The sequence below is a fragment of the Salvia miltiorrhiza genome, chromosome 8 (assembly GCF_028751815.1).
Source record: "Salvia miltiorrhiza cultivar Shanhuang (shh) chromosome 8, IMPLAD_Smil_shh, whole genome shotgun sequence".
Taxonomy (NCBI): Eukaryota; Viridiplantae; Streptophyta; class Magnoliopsida; order Lamiales; family Lamiaceae; genus Salvia; species Salvia miltiorrhiza.
In genome coordinates, this window is record NC_080394.1 from 11678618 (window position 1) to 11694879 (window position 16262).

The 16262-nt window shown below is 38.7% G+C and overlaps 3 protein-coding genes and 1 non-coding gene across 7 annotated transcripts; 3 read left to right on the plus strand and 1 right to left on the minus strand.

The window, feature by feature from the left end:
• Positions 1-269: 269 nt before the first annotated feature.
• LOC130998077 (uncharacterized) lies at positions 270-2841 on the minus strand. Its single transcript, XM_057923510.1, has 3 exons — positions 1474-2841; positions 971-1385; positions 270-760 (listed from the first exon to the last, which is right to left on the minus strand). The coding sequence occupies exons 1-3, from the start codon at positions 2212-2214 to the stop codon at positions 270-272; spliced, it is 1647 nt and encodes a 548-aa protein (XP_057779493.1). The 5' UTR covers positions 2215-2841.
• Positions 2842-5974: 3133 nt separating this feature from the next.
• LOC131000998 (cytochrome P450 84A1-like) lies at positions 5975-8724 on the plus strand. Its single transcript, XM_057927154.1, has 2 exons — positions 5975-6947; positions 7975-8724. The coding sequence occupies exons 1-2, from the start codon at positions 6054-6056 to the stop codon at positions 8596-8598; spliced, it is 1518 nt and encodes a 505-aa protein (XP_057783137.1). The 5' UTR covers positions 5975-6053; the 3' UTR covers positions 8599-8724.
• Positions 8725-9469: 745 nt separating this feature from the next.
• Positions 9470-9542, plus strand: TRNAE-CUC (transfer RNA glutamic acid (anticodon CUC)). Its single transcript has one exon. It is a non-coding gene; the product is annotated as a tRNA-Glu (tRNA).
• Positions 9543-10328: 786 nt separating this feature from the next.
• LOC131001000 (uncharacterized) lies at positions 10329-14240 on the plus strand. 4 transcript variants are annotated; one of them, XR_009093837.1, is made up of 6 exons: positions 10329-10558; positions 11947-12102; positions 12537-13021; positions 13098-13329; positions 13436-13968; positions 14063-14240. XR_009093837.1 is itself a non-coding variant. In XM_057927155.1 (5 exons), exons 2-5 carry the CDS (start codon positions 12075-12077, stop codon positions 13906-13908), a joined length of 1218 nt encoding a protein of 405 aa, XP_057783138.1. In that variant the 5' UTR covers positions 10329-10558; positions 11947-12074; the 3' UTR covers positions 13909-14240. The 4 variants fall into 4 exon arrangements, 1 of the variants encoding a protein (XP_057783138.1); XR_009093838.1 differs by having other exon boundaries at positions 14067-14240; XR_009093839.1 differs by lacking the exon at positions 11947-12102.
• Positions 14241-16262: the final 2022 nt, after the last annotated feature.

Genomic DNA, 16262 nt, shown 5'->3' on the forward strand with positions numbered 1-16262 from the left:
GGAGGGGATCAGAGAAGCATCAACAACAATCATAACAAGCCAATTCAAATCAACAGGGGAAAAACGGAAATATAAACCCCACCTCAACAGGCAGCGAAAACAACACAAATAACAGAGATAAAAGAAGCAAGGAGGGGAACGAAATTTCATTAAAACATGCCCAAGAGGCAAAGATGTACATCAAAAACCGGCGGTAAGTGTTCAGTTGGTACAAATTAAAGAGTTACAAAATTTTCCTTTTGATAAAGTCAGGAGTAAAAGGGGGAACATCAAGAGGGAGGAACAGAAGCAGCTTGAGCAGCAGCAGAGGAGACAGGAGCAGAGGCAGATGAAATTAGGGGAGGAACACCACTGGCAGAAGCATGGCCAGAAACGGCTTTCTCTGTGAACACGGGCAACGGGCCAGTTTCCTTCACTTGAGGAAGACGAACTCCCAAATCCAACAACTTTGCAGCCTCTTGCACATACAGATCCTCATTTTGGTACAGGTCGAACAGCTGTCCCACCGCAGCGGGGGAAGGGGCAGAGTCGGTGAAGACAGAAGCCGCTAAGTCAGAGGGCAGGGGAGGCTCCAGGCCGAATTGGGAAAATGTTCGGGAGCTCTCGCCAGAAGGATCCCGCAGCCGGTTCACAAAGCGCGCCAAGGAAGCAGAGAACGCAGGTGCATACACAGGAGTGGAGGGCAGCGAGTCAGATCCAATCCCAAGAGAAAAATAGGGAATGGCCTTCTCTAGTACTGGGTACCACCACTCTGGCTTCTCTGGAGAATGCGCAGGGATCCCCATCCGCTTATTTATCTCCTCATCCTGGAGGTTATCCATCAGGGCTCTGAAATTCAAAGTGGCAAGTTGCTCTGGGGTGGCCCCCGCCATCTCCAGTGCCTTGGAAGCTGTTTGCTCTATCACATAAGCAAAGAGGGGTCCAAAATCCGCCAAGTATTCGGGAGTCTTTTTGAAAGCCTCCAGAGTGCCTTCCAGCATCAACCCCAGGAAATGTTGACCCCGCGGAGACAAAAAATACTCCAGGCGTTGATCTCGAGCCCCCAGGACGAACGCGCGGTTCTGAGCTTCCACAAGTATCCTTTTCCAGCCCCGCCTGGCTTCCTCGTAGTCTCTTTCATAACTAGCTTTGAACCTGGCCAGGCATTCATGGCCCTCTTTTGTGGCCCTCGATAATTCGGAGGCCAAGGACGCTCTCTCCACCTCCACCTGAGCTAATTTAGCTTTCAACTCAACAATCTCCGCCTCAGCCTTGCTCAAGCGCTCCACAACTCCAGCAACAACATCATCGCGCTTGGCGACCTCTACCTGCTCTTTTTCTCTTTCCTTCTCTGCCATATCATAGTCATGGATGCACTTAACGGCACCCCATAACCGTGACTCTACCTGCAAGCAAACAGAAGGGGGCCCAACAGAACAATAGAGAGGTTAGTAACTCGAATTTTTTATGGCAAAGATATAATATGCAGGGTACCTGAAGAGCCAGCTGGCATAGCTGAGTAGCCAGAGACGCCCGAGACAAATTCTCCACTTTCTCCTGGTCCTCCGAGTGGACACGAGCTAGCAGCGCATTAACTAATGCCTTACCCGATAAACTCGAAATGGGCCCAGGAACAAGATCCTCTGACTCAGCAGCCGAGGGCACCACAGCTTTGCCCTTACCCTTTCCACCGGCAGAGGGGAGAACCTTGGAACCACCAGCTGACTTCTTCGCTGGCCCTTTGCCCTTGTCCCCAGCAGGAGTGAGAATCTTCACACCACCAGCAGACCTCCTCGCTGGCTCTGAGGACTTGCCAGCCTTTTTTAGGCCCTCCTGTCTCTCCTTCTCACCCACAGAGATCAGGGAACCTCTCTTCCTCTTCTTCGTAAGATCGGCAAGGGTGGCATCGGGAGCCGAATCAGGTGAAGGAACCTCATCGATAATATCCACGACTTGGATATCTTCTTCACGGGTGTCAGCGGTGTCACCAGCACTGGAGTGCCTACGTCTGTGAACAAGAGCCCCCGCATCAACTTCCTCCGCATCAAAGGGGTGCGAGGCTTCCACATTCCCCTCTGGGATTTCAACTACAGGGGGAATGGGGATCAGTTCGGAACCAGCAGGCTGCTCCGAGGGACTTGTTCTGGAAGCAGAACCGCTTGGGCCATGCGCTCCGCTGCCAGCAAGAGAAGGGGTGTCAGGCAAATTGTCCCCACATTTCGATCTCCAAGACATATCTGCAAACCAAAATTTCACATCATTAAAAGCAGGGTAACAAAAGCTAATGTGTTTTCTAATGTATATTTTTTACCTATTGATCTCGCTGGATACAGGGGAAACAGACCATTATATGCCAGAGAGGAATTGTTCTCGGCCAAGTACCTACAGTCTAGAGGCTGGGCCTTATTCATAGCATTAAGGTGAGCTATAATACCCTGGTCACGGGTAGAAGGGACTTCGGAAGAGGCTGGTTTATAAGTAGTGCGACTTGTATGCCATTCCAGCTTCGAAGCACCATAATCGCGCCAGTTGCCGAAAAGGGTGCGCACATAACAATAATATTTCAGGAAGCCCTTATCCAAGGAATTCAGGGAGGAAAGAAAAGTAGTAGGATATTTAGGGTGAGAGGCAAAACTATACAAGGGACTGCCTTGCATGCGAAGGGTCTGGGTCTGACAAAATAGCTTGGCGGTGTCCCCAACACCGTTAGCCCGGCACAAAACATGGAAGGCATATAACCTCCGAATAGCAGAAGGAGCGACTTGAAAAAAGGGGATGTGAAAGTAATTACAAACGTCAACCAGCAAGGTGGGGGGAGGGAGCCTCAAACCAGCCTCTATCTGGGCTTTCCAAACGACTATCAACTTGTGATGGCGAAGTTTCTCGGGAGGCGTTGAATCCTTAGAGAAGGCCTCGAACTTTAAACCTGCAGGACGCCTACATTTGCTTTTCAATTTTTCCACCTCCGCGACACTAAGGCGGGATGGAGGAACACTTTTGGGGGGTTGGCGGGGCTTTTTCCCTTTTTTCTTAGGTGAAGAAGGGGGGGATGCAGTTTGAGATTCGTCAGAAACAGAGGGGGAAGGAAGATTTTCAAGATCTTGCCGCGATGGGGAGGAAGATGAAGGGTCTCGGGCAGAAGGAGAGGGCGAGCGAGAGGGTCGAGGGGCGGAGGTGCAGGCCATGATGGGAGATGCCAACCCTAGGGTTTCTAGCACGCTCAATCAGAGCACCAACAGTTATACCACTACACTACGATTAAACACAAAATTGCAGTGAAGAGGATACGCGAGTTACCTAGACCGGAGAAAGATGGACGGTAAAACCTGGAGCGGAAGGGTCGGGGGAGAAGACCGGAACAGTGAGGAAATCGCCGGAAAATGCAGAAAATTCGCTCGGAAAACTTGGAGAAGAAGAATAGTGAAAAAAGGGGAGTTCGAATCGGCTAAGTAAGATTGTATGCGGGTAACCATCAGCACGTGGGATGAACGGCACGTGGCATACGAAAGAAATCAACGGATGAGAATTTCTACGGAAAGGCGAAAGGACGCAAAGGTTAAAAAGTAACCTCGGGGTACGGGGAAAATACTGTAGACTGGGCAGACATTTAATGCGGATGACGTCATCCACGCGGGCGAGTCCTCTGACTAGTTGCACCTCTCCAGAGTGAACTAGCCAGACCAGGGGGCAGGAGTAACAAAAACGCCAGAGAACAATTTACAGGGCTTCTTTTTATTCTCTCATAATATCAAAATGCTTATGTCTTTATGATTTACAGGGGTCAAGGAAAACAACAAAGTGTTGATGCTGATAACACACCACTGGTTGAACACGAAGAATACCCGGTTCAACCAGACTAGAGGGGGGAGTGGTTGGTGAGGAGCAATATATGCAGAGTAGGGAGAGAGTACAAATCAGGGGAATCACTCTCATCAGAGGAACCGTATGGGTCAGAAGAACCATTTTTACCAGAAGGATTTCACCCATCAGAGGAATGACTCTAGCCAGAGGAGTCATCCGCACCAGAGAAGTCATTCCTGACAGAGGAGCCCTCTTTTCCAGAGGAGTCATCCGCGCCAGAGATGTCAACATCACCAGAGAAAACGCCTTCGCCAGAGAAGATATTTCCATCAGAGGAGCCAATAAACGCGCGGGAAGGTCTCCCGCGTATTATCGGAATTACCATTGTACCCTTCCGTCACACAAGACGCATGCACCGAAGATGTTTTTACCATTTTACCCCTCTGCTTGTAAATCTATAAATAGGGCCCGAGCTCGTGTATTATTTTTTACGCTATCTCATATTTTCAAATACAACTGATATTTTCTCCTTTCGTGCAAGATTTCCGATTGTTCTTTACTCCGTCTTCTTCCAGTCATTACACTAGGTATAGTTCATGGTTTTTCTCCATAGTTTTAGGTGTTGGTTTCATTAAACACCAATTTCCATTTTATTTAAATTGAATGGGACTTTAACAAGTATATGTAATATTCAATTATGACTTATATCACGGATGTACGTAACGTAATTCCAACATAATAGTATGATTTATCATGGAAGCAAAAATTATATATGAATTCTTATTTGTATATTAAGTTTGCGTATAAAACGATCGAGAAAAAGTAATTGGCGTCGAGCACATTACCATTTTCATAATTAGCCGAAAGAACATACGTTGTACGTGTAATTAGTGTTATTTTAATTGGTAATCTATTATTTAAAAAAATCTATTAATTTAAATATATTTATTTATAAGCCTTATCAATAGCTATAGATATAAAGTATTTTTTTATAGATTTGGGTGACAAATAAATGTATATCAAAATAGATTTATATTTTATAAATATAATAATAAATATATAAAAAGAATAAAATAGAAAATCCATAAATTGTGCCTTAAACTGCCTTAAGCTCTTTTTCTATATTTCTACCTTAATTGTGCATAAACTAATAGTAACAAATGAAAAACGCATTGTATAAGTTCCCATTTTCGCACATGTTAGAAAATCATTATTCCCCAAAATTAGTTAATTAGAGATTCTCATCCCTTTCAATTTCGGTTTCATATCAAACAACATATACTACAATTAATGTGATATATTTATGGGACCCGAGAACTAATATATCTACTATATATAGAGAGAGGAATGTTGACCACCTTATGTAAGCACACTCACATTTAACCATTGTTAGCATTATCTTTTTTGTTTTAGACATTTATTTTATTTTAATACTTCATAAATCGTTAGCATTATCTTTTTTGTTTTAGACATTTATTTTATTTTAATACTTCATAAATCGTTATTAGGATCATTAATTTTATAAATAACATAAAAATCAAAGTCCGATTTGTTCTTTTTATTAATTATTTGGAGTTAAAGAGAATATGAACAAATTGGACTTTGATTTTTATGTTATTTATAAAATTAATGATCCTAATAACAAGTTATGAAGTATAAGAATAAAAATAAATGTCTAAAACAAAAAAGATAATGTAACGATAGCTAAACGTGAGTGGTGCTCACGTAAGGTATGTAGCATAACATTCCTGTGTATATACTGTATTAACTACGGGATGAGATCCAGTGTCCCACAATTCTATGTGTGCCACTGTGTCCCATGCTTATATATATTATTTTAAAAATATTTTTTATAAAAATAAAATTTATTATAATATTATGAATTATAATTAATTTTTATTTCAAAAAAGTAAATTTTTTAAAAAGTATATACCATGACTTTGAATTTATCAACCTATTATTAGCTAATAAAAATGAAATTAAATAATAAAAAATAATTATATACCCTTAATTGATGGAATAAACCCTAATTAATAATCACAAAATTAAACTAAATCATACAAAATTAAAATTGAAGAAAAAATATATAAGAAACTAAACAAAATTGAAAGTGGGACACACAATGAGACATTCAGTGTGGTACACTGAATCTCATTCCATTAACTACTCTCCCTTTTCCTAAAAACTCTACACAAGTTTTTAAAATAAATGTAGAGTTGAAAAATCTCTTAACACTCATATATAGCGAGCCACTCTGCAAAAATAGCACAAGCATGGACATGATCATGATGCCCTTAGCAATAGCAGTCCTTGTCTTATCCATGGCCGTTTTGATAAAGAAAGCAGCGAGAAAGAAAGTGCCTTTACCTCCCGGGCCGAAGGGGCTCCCCGTGATAGGCAGCATGGGCATGGTGAGCGAGCTGAACCACCGCGGGCTGGCGGCGCTAGCCAAGGTCCACGGCGGGCTGTTCCACCTGAAAGTGGGAAAAGTGCACATGGTGGCGGTGTCGACGGCGGAGATGGCCCGGGAAGTCCTCCAAGCCCAGGACAACGTGTTCTCGAACCGGCCCGCGACTATCGCCATAAGCTACTTAACCTACGATCGGGCCGACATGGCGTTCGCCCATTACGGGCCGTTGTGGAGGCAGATGAGGAAGATCTGCGTAACCAAAGTCTTCAGCCGAAAGCGGGCCGAATCATGGGCCTCGGTTCGCGAAGAAATCAATTCCTTGATGAAAGACGTGGATTCTCGGGTTGGCGCGGCTGTCAACATCGGAGAAATGGTGCTCGGATTGACCAAGAATATAACCTACCGGGCCGCCTTCGGCTCCATCTCGCAAGAGGGCCAGGGGGAGTTTGTCAAGATTATGCAGGAATTTTCCAAACTTTTTGGAGCTTTTAATGTTGCGGATTTCATCCCGTGCTTGGGATGGATCAACGCCCGCGATTTCAATCAACGCCTCGCCACAGCTCGTGCCTCGCTCGATGCCTTTATTGATACCATAATCGACGATCATATTAAAAAGAGAGATCACAAGAATAATTCCGATTCCGCAGAGGATGATATGGTGGATGAGTTGATGGAGTTTTACTCTGAAAATGCCCAAATCAACGACTCAAACTCATCTATTACAATCACTCGAGATAATATCAAGGCTCTCATCATGGTAACAACATACATTCATTTTAAGTTTTTTACATAATTCACAAAATGATTCGTCTGATTTAATTAGTTGTGTCTGAATTTGGCATGTGATTACATGGGTCTTGACAATAATTTGACACATGCAAGACTTAATTTCCCTTTCACATTTTTGTGCTAGCCAGTTGTTTTATTCTCCCTAGGGTGTGTTTACTTTGGTGATAAATTTTCATTTGAAAAGGATGGATAAGAAAATGTGAGATAATATTATCTTTTTCTCCTTTTTTTTATCATATGTTTACTTTGTTAGAAATAAATGGATAAACAAATTGAAATGTTGGAAAATATTTTCACACCCTCCCAATAGGATAATATTATCCAACATTTGTGAGAAAATGAGTGAAAAGGGGCCTGACCGGAGAAAATTATCCATCATAGGAAGCATGTGAAAATGATGGAAAATATACTTTTTCTAACCTTTTCTATCAAAAGTAAACACACCCATAGAGGAATCAGGAAATTCTTTTGCTAAACCAATTATTATATATCTCAATTCTCAGAACTACTAGTTGCAAAGTCACTACTTTTTTAGAATCCTTTAAGATATTTTTATTGTCTAAATTATAGGAGTATATTTTTGGAATGTTACGCGTATTTCTCATCGTGTTAGGTGACGCCATTAATTAATAGTTTTAAAACATAACTAATTACCTAATCCTTACACACACACACACACTCCAAAATCCACACATTTATTTAGGAGTTGATTTAAACGTCACTGATATAGGAAACGAATCGCCCAAATCTCTATTGTCTAATTTTATATTGCACACAATTAGTTAAAAATAGGCCCCCACATCGTTGTGACGTAGACGTTGTCTGATCCCGTGTGGCTAAATAACATTTCCTACGTATAAACTCGGGGAAAATAGCAAAAACGTTATGTATAAGTTTATCAAATATGATCGAACAAATTATAAACTTATCTTTAGATAGGGGCATTATTTTTGATCGTCCATATTATAATAAGTTTGTTTTTGTACGTAATTAAGGATGTGATGTTTGGTGGGACTGAAACTGTTGCCTCAGCCATCGAATGGGCCATGGCGGAGCTAATGAAGAGTCCCAAGGAGCTCGAAAAAGTCCAAGAAGAGCTTGCTCAAGTGGTAGGGCTTGATCGCAACGTGGAGGAGTCGGACCTTGAAAAACTTACATACCTCCGATGTGTGATCAAAGAGACTCTCCGTCTCCATCCTCCTATCCCCCTTCTCCTCCACGAGACGGCCACTGATACGTCCGTCCACGGCTACAGAATCCCGGCCAAGGCCCGGGTCATGATCAACGCGTGGGCGATTGGGCGGGATAAGACTACTTGGGTCGAACCCAATACTTTTAACCCGGCTAGGTTCTTGAAGAGCGACGCCCCTGATTTTAAGGGGAGTAACTTCGAGTACATACCATTCGGGTCGGGTCGGAGGTCATGCCCCGGGATGCAATTAGGGCTTTATGCATTGGAGTTGACTGTGGCTCACCTTTGCCATGCCTTCAATTGGGAATTGCCTAATCAGATGAAACCTGATGATCTCGACATGAATGATCTTTTTGGGCTTACTGCGCCAAGAGCTGTCCAACTTGTAGCAATCCCAAATCACCGTCTTCATGCTTCTCTTAATTAATTAATTAATTAAGTCGTAAATTAGTTTGGGTTTTGAATCGATAGTGCAAGAAACTTTTAAGAAATTAAATGTGTTGCATGGATCGATACTTTGAATTTTTAATTTAAAGATGTGCGAGTTTGTTTTGATTGCAGACCAAATATTTGGTTGATATCATTTGAAGTAGCGGATGATCTTATGTCGTCATCTCAATTTTCAATTGCATGCAATATGAATATTCAATTTTTATAAACATCATTCGGGTTTTCAACTAATCCACATACTTGCATCACTTTCTTGGAGCTCTTCGATAATCTATTATAATTATATGCGTTAACAATTAAACTTCCTCAGATTAAGTACTATCCGATCCCCACTTTATTTAGCTACCTGAAAAAGACACATGAAATGCGCAACAAAATATTAAGATAAAATAGAAATGGAATTCATTGATATCTTAAAGTTATACTAAAAATGTCCATCCATATTTGTGCTTGGCAAGCTAGGATTGTAAATAATCCAAGTTCCGCTTGAAAAAATTAAGTTTGTTCAAATTCATTTAAAGAAATTCGATAAATAAACAAATCAAACTTACGTTTGATAGTATTCGGTTTATTAGCTCGTAAACAAGTTCGTTAAGTAATTCAACTTGAAAATATAAATTATTACGTATAACTTATATTATCTACTAAAATTAAGAATAATTCTTAACTATGTTTAGTATAAAAAATTATTAATATATTTATTATTTTGAATTAAATAATTTATTTCAAAAGAACGTAATAAATATTTGTAATATAAATATAATTTAGAAAGTTCGATTGGTAATCCATTTTGATTTTCAGTTTTTTTATAAATACTTATAAAATAGAAACACTTAGAAATTCAAAAATCCGTTGTAGTCTAGTTGGTTAGGATACTCGGCTCTCACCCGAGAGACCCGGGTTCAAGTCCCGGCAACGGAATTTTGTCTTTTGAAATTTTCGATTGATAATCCATTTTATTTTCAGTTTCTTTTTCGTTGCTACATTTTGAAGTGCATCCATATTTTGCTGGAATTGAAAAGTGATAGTATTATTATTGTGATAATTAATAAAATGTGTGATATTAATATGTTATTGTTATTGTTATTATTATTCTTGTTTTCAGTTTCTTTTTCGTTGCTACATTTTGAAGTGCATCCATATATTATTGTTATTATTATCCTTAAAAAAATTATATATTAGTGCTATTATTATAATCTATAAAATGTATTAAAAATAAAAATAAAACTAAAATTTGTTTTTTAAGCGATTAACTCTTGAAATTAAACATCCAGGCAATTTCACACATTCTAAAACCTATTTTCGCAAAATCATTTTTCTAAAGAATCTTTAATAGCATCAAAATCACGAGGAAAATGCTTAGACTGCGTACGATTGCTCAACTATTGAAAATATGTTAAATACTTTTTGCTCAATTAGCAGATTATTGAAACTAAAAACTGTTGGCCCATAATTTTTTAGCAGAAAGGCAAGAAGAAATAACGTTGAAAATGAATGGAATTTTTTTTATATAGTTATCATTTAATGAATGGAAACAAACATGATTTTCTTTCATTTTACGCATTAATCAAAATATAAATATTTTATTTTTGTAGTTATATTAAAATAATTTATTTAAACTTAATAAAAAAAATTACAAGCATAGCTGTAACTGTAAGCTGCACAGGGCTAAACGGATGTTGGGGCGGTTCGCAATATTTATGTTTCTGGATCCAATCCGGATATCAGTCTCGGGTGTAGGGACCCGTTTAGCCAGGGTCCGGAAAGGCAAAAATGGTTCTTATTCTCCGTTTCGTTCTTCCGCCTAACGCTCGCCCATCTTGTCCGCCGTCGTCCGCTCAGAGCACCACCGTCCTCCGCCGCTGGGAGTGAGGACTTTCACCACTGAACCGGGATAAACTCTCATTTGTCAAAATTATACGCCCTATCTTCATTAGGTATCCTCTTATTCTATTCCTTCACTTCGCTGCCACTCCTTCGGAATCTGGTCACTTTTGTACGCTGCACTTTTGCTCCACGACTAAAAGTGAATATTTTCACACACACACACTCACAAATCTCCATATGTGCGCTTTGTGTGTTTATGCTTGATTTATGTGTAACAATTTTCACTTATCGCGTACTCTAGTACTCTGTATTCTTCTCTGGATTCAGAATGGTAAAACCTAAAACCAAAGGTTCTATGCAGGCTAGCATCTTATCTATCAAGCAAAAATGAAGCCTCTACGATGTGCAATTTTGATTATTTTCAGATAATGCTGTCATTTTTTTTTGCTTAATTGGTTTATAGGCTTCAAATAAGTTTGCAATGAGTTCGATTTCAGATTAATCTGCCGGTAAAAATTGAACTGGATTAGCTAATGTTACGTTTGGGGTTTGGTGTAATACTGAACTGAAACGAATTGGACTACTTTGACTCGATCTTAAGCTTGGTAAAATGGCACACCAAACTTCTGGATTGATTTGGTATGGCTCGCTCTTAGGAGTTCCGAACCTGTATGTTACTGAACTGCCCTTGTTTTTTTGCATAGCTTATTTAGAAGATCATATGAGCTCCTATTGCATTCAGTATTTTATAATGTCCACTTAACAGGGCCAGACTGGGGAACTTAACCTTATTAGTACATGCACTAGTACCCTGCCACTCCATAGTTCTTTCTGAACACCTGTCCTGCATATTCTGTTCTAGGAATGTTGAATCCCCTTCTTCCAGAGGATCCGCACCATTACTGGCAGACTAGTAAAATCACATGTTCTTTTGATAAATTAACAATTAAATAAGCAAATTTAAAGACCACGCCGCGGTGGACTGGAACCCAAGTCCTTTGGCTTTAGGCATTAACTACTCTACCGCTAGGCCAACACACGCAGACTACTAAAATCATATTTGTTCATCCTTAATGTTGATTGAACTAACTATATTTATTTATTTTTCCTGTAACTTGAGATCTTTCTTAGTAGCAAGAATAGACACGATAACATGCCAACCTGGTCTTCTTTCTCATAAATTTTCTTACTTGTAGTACACTGTTGCATTCCTGTAAGATTTTTCTTTTTCTGGGTGATGTGGTAAAAATTTAGCTTGATATATTTAATATTCCTTTATTGGGTCATTGGATTTTGTAGAATCTTTAAATGATTATGGTCTTTGTTGCTATCTGGGAGAAGGCACTTGGAACCAAAGTCCTTGCCAGTATAGTAGATGCTAAGTGTCAAGCATGTCTGCTAGCTCTAATTTTCTAGATGAAGACACTTCTTCTGCATTAGTAGAGTAGTCAAACATGTGAGAGGATTTGCAATAATTATCCTCTGACTGATCATTCAGGTCACAGTTAGAGAAGTCATTAGCCTACATGTGTACTATGCTGCTATGTTGGAAATACTAGCAGCTTAAAAAATGACGGCAGCTGCAAGCCTGCAACCATCAAGATCGAGGATCATATACTGTAGCAAATGACTGGAGCATTGGATCAAATGCACGGTATTGATTGGAGTCTCTACTTCTATGCTTTGCATTTATTCAAAAATCCCTTGGCAAGAGACTCATTCATACCATATAAGTGTGAGAGACAAACTGGCATCGCCACAAGGAGAATGTAGAGCTTTCTAAAGTTCAATTGCCTGAGGAGTTTAATGTGGTTATTGAAAAAACTAGAAATTGCTCTGCCTATTCATCCAATGTCGATTGACTCTAATAAATGTTTTTGAACTTTGACCACATACTGTTCTTGAAATAATGAAATGATGTTATTCATATACCTTATGACCTACATTGCCTTGATCACCCACTGTTGCTAGTGCTTGAAAGCTCTGGAAAGTTTTTTGAATTGTTTTTCTGCTGGTGTTGAAGTCAACTTAACTTTTTCAAGTCAGTTTCTTTACATGGGCTCATGTTTCAAAATCTAATATGTACAGAATCATCAATCAGTATGGACGACTTCGACATTGAACTAGATGAGATGGAATTAGTTGCAGTAGCTGCAGGTTACCATTATTATAATAGCCTTACAAGGCAGCCAGCTCGTAGCTTGTCACCAAAAGGATCAGGTTTCATGGCTGATGTACTGAATGGCTCTGATGATTTATGTCGGGAAATGTTTAGGATGGACAAACATGTCTTTCATAAATTGAGTGATACTCTTCGACAGAGAGGCATGCTACGTGACACAGCTGGTGTCATGATAGAGGAACAGTTGGCTATTTTCCTGAATATTGTTGGTCACAATGAGCGTAACCGAGTAATACAAGAACGGTTTCAGCATTCTGGAGAGACAATTAGTAGGCACTTTAATAATGTATTGAAAGCAATTAAGTCTCTGTCCCGTGAGTTCCTTCAACCGCCATCTCTCGCGACCCCATCAGAGATCCTCAAAAGCAATAGATTCTACCCATACTTTGAGGTGTTATCTGAATCTTATACTTCAAATGCTCATATTGATTTTAAAGTTTGATGTTACTCTATCCTTCTCTTATTAGGACTGCGTTGGAGTTATAGATGGAATGCATATTCCAGCACATGTTCCAGCGAAAGATCAGACCAGATTTCGCAACAGAAGAGGCATTTTATCACAAAATGTATTGGTAGCCTGTACATTTGATCTCCATTTCATATTTGTGTATCCTGGTTGGGAAGGCTCAGTTGCCGATTCACGTGTGCTAAGAGCCGTCCTCAGTGATCCGGATCAGAACTTCCCTAAAGTTCCTGAAGGTGGATCCTTTAACAATTGAGCTTTCTATATAGTTCGTTTCTTTCTTCAACTCGAACCATATCATATCATCTTCATGAAACACACAAGCTACATATTATATTACAGGTAAATATTACCTTGTTGATCTGGGTTACGATAACATGGATGGATTTATGGCTCCATATGAAGGAGTCCGGTATTATCTTCACGAATATCGAGGTGCTAATCTCTTACCTAGGAATGCTAAGGAACTATTCAATCACCGGCATGCATCTGTAAGCAACGCGATCCAGAGATCTTGTAATGTTCTGAAGGAAAGATTCCCGATCCTGAAACTTGCCCCACAATACGCTTTCCACACACAGAGGGACATTGTTATTGCTGCATGTGTGATACACAATCACATCCGGCGTGAGGAGGAGAACGATTGGTTATTCCATAGCAATGAAGTTGGGATGGTCGAAGAATCCCCTATTCTTGACGAACAACCTGATCTGCCATCAGCTTTCTCCATTCATGAGCAGATGGCATCAGCACGACGAGACTCGATTGCTGCAAGGATGTGGAATGACTTTATGAATAAGTGGGATGAGTGGTAATGAGCAGCAGTCCGTGTGTTGGAAACAGATGATCAATCCCAACCCATGTTCATAGAAGAGGTATGTTGTGTAAATCAGTGCTCATTGCTTTTCAGTGTTAAAGTTGCATATGGTTTTAGGTGGCACTTACTTTCTCTTTTCTTCTTTTGGTCAGGAAGATGCTAGATGTTCATCCACTTTATAAGCATCTCAACTTTGTTTCCTTTATAATAGACTAATTCACCAAGGCATATATGTATATATATAATCAACCGTAGATCAACTGTAGATCTTGATGATGTAAGGGCTGAAAATGGTTTCTAATTTATATTTTAAGCAGCGTTCTTATTTTAGCCTTCCCATATATATATATATATATATATATATATGGAGGAGTCTTGTGTGAGACGGGTCAAGAGATCATATTTAAACTCACATTTCAACAATATACTTGTAATTGCAAAAATATACCATTGGATATGAGCTTGAATTTGGATCTTAACTTGTCTCACAGTGAGATGGTCTCACAAATTTTTGTATACTTTTAATCACTGCGTCAACTTTGTCATGATTGATCATATAATTATGTGAATTTGGATTTGATATTTGCCGCTATTAAGAAAGTGTATTTAGACTCCTCTGAAACAGAAATAAAGAAAGAAAGAAACGAATTTGTGTTTGGAAAGGAGAGATTTCGATCTTTGTTTTATGATTTTATATGTTTTCTTTGGCTACCTAAAGTTTCAAATTTGAATATGTTCTGTTGCTTACTTATGATATCAATTTTCACTCATCCAAAGTAAAAAATTATTTTCGAAATCCTATGAAATTTCATTAAAGCTTGAAAAGCTATATATCTAGCATGATTTATCCCTTTAAATTAAAGCATCGGTTTACCTTTCTCTCTTTTAGTCCAATTTGAACCTTGGCTGGTCGAGACAATCATAATTTGAATATCGGTGCCATTACATAATGTGTTATGTAAATGAGTTGTTAATGTGGTTCTATACCAATTGCGTTGTATATTACGATAGTCAGTTAACAAATACAATATCCATAACTAAATACATTTTCCGAGGCTAAATTATGTAGCACAACAATTTTTTCAATATTTTAGAACGTCTTTGCCGAACAAATTTATAGCAACAATTGACCTGTATTAACGAGTATTTAGTGTTCCGACATAATTCATTTATACTGAACAATTTATCGCAATAATTGACCTATATTAAAGATAGTTTAGTGTTCCGGCACAATTCATTTTTTGATACATGGCGATTGAGTTGGCTCTTCCTAATAACTTATTTATCTTTATCTTTGTGTTATTCACGACTTTTCAATTTGATTATAATTTGAACGTAAGAAGTTACTTGCTAAGAAGTAAGAACATTATAACTTGCTACTGGAAAGAAAAAAAATACTTTAGAATTTTTAGTTTCAGGTCAAACAGCCTAAACAGTAATTAAAAATAATCTTCTCATTAATCTTGAGTAATTAAAAATTGTTAAATGGCCCAACGACCTCCCACCACTGGCTGGTAGAGTTCGGTTTGTGGGTAATCATCAACTGTCTACTGCTTAACCACTTAATCCCCTTTTTTACGAAAAGTCAAACCTTTTGTTATAAACTACTCCGATAATTCAATTTACACTGTTCAATCAGGTTTTAAGTTATTCCTGAGTTTCTCTCCTTTTTTTCTCTTTTCTTTTCTTGAAACAATGCAATTTGATTATAAAGAAGAAAGAAGAAATCCGCAATACATATATAATAAAGGATAATTAGAAGTTACATTTCTTGTGCATGTAAAAACTCAACGCAAAGTAAAGCTTTTATCTGAAATCATGAGCAATTCTATCAAACCAATAATATACGCTTGTCTTTAAAAAAATAAGTAAAGGGTAAAAAAGTGATTTCATATGTTAATATAATTACTACCAACGCGTGATTATTTTTATATGTCCTATAATACAGTCTACAATGAGCCATTTTGTTTAAAACTAATGAGCCTTATCTTGCCTTGACTATCAAACACACCCTCTATATATTAATGTTAAGTAAAAATTTCCACAACTTAGGCTCTATAGTGGTCTCTGGATACAAAAATTTACAATATCTTGTTGGATAGCATGTGCCCTGCTCATTATTATTTTAAAGCATTTTCTGAATTGCATAAAATACAATGAAGGGCATTATTTTTCAACATAGTACTCCCTCCGTCCCATGAAGCATGACACACTAAATCGGCACGGGAATTAAGAAATTGATATTTTGTGTGTTAAGTGTGGTAGGTGAAAAAGTGAAAATGTGAATAAAGGGTAATTTTTTTGCCATTTTTAGAAACGTGTCATGCTTCGTGGGACAGACCAAAAAGGAAA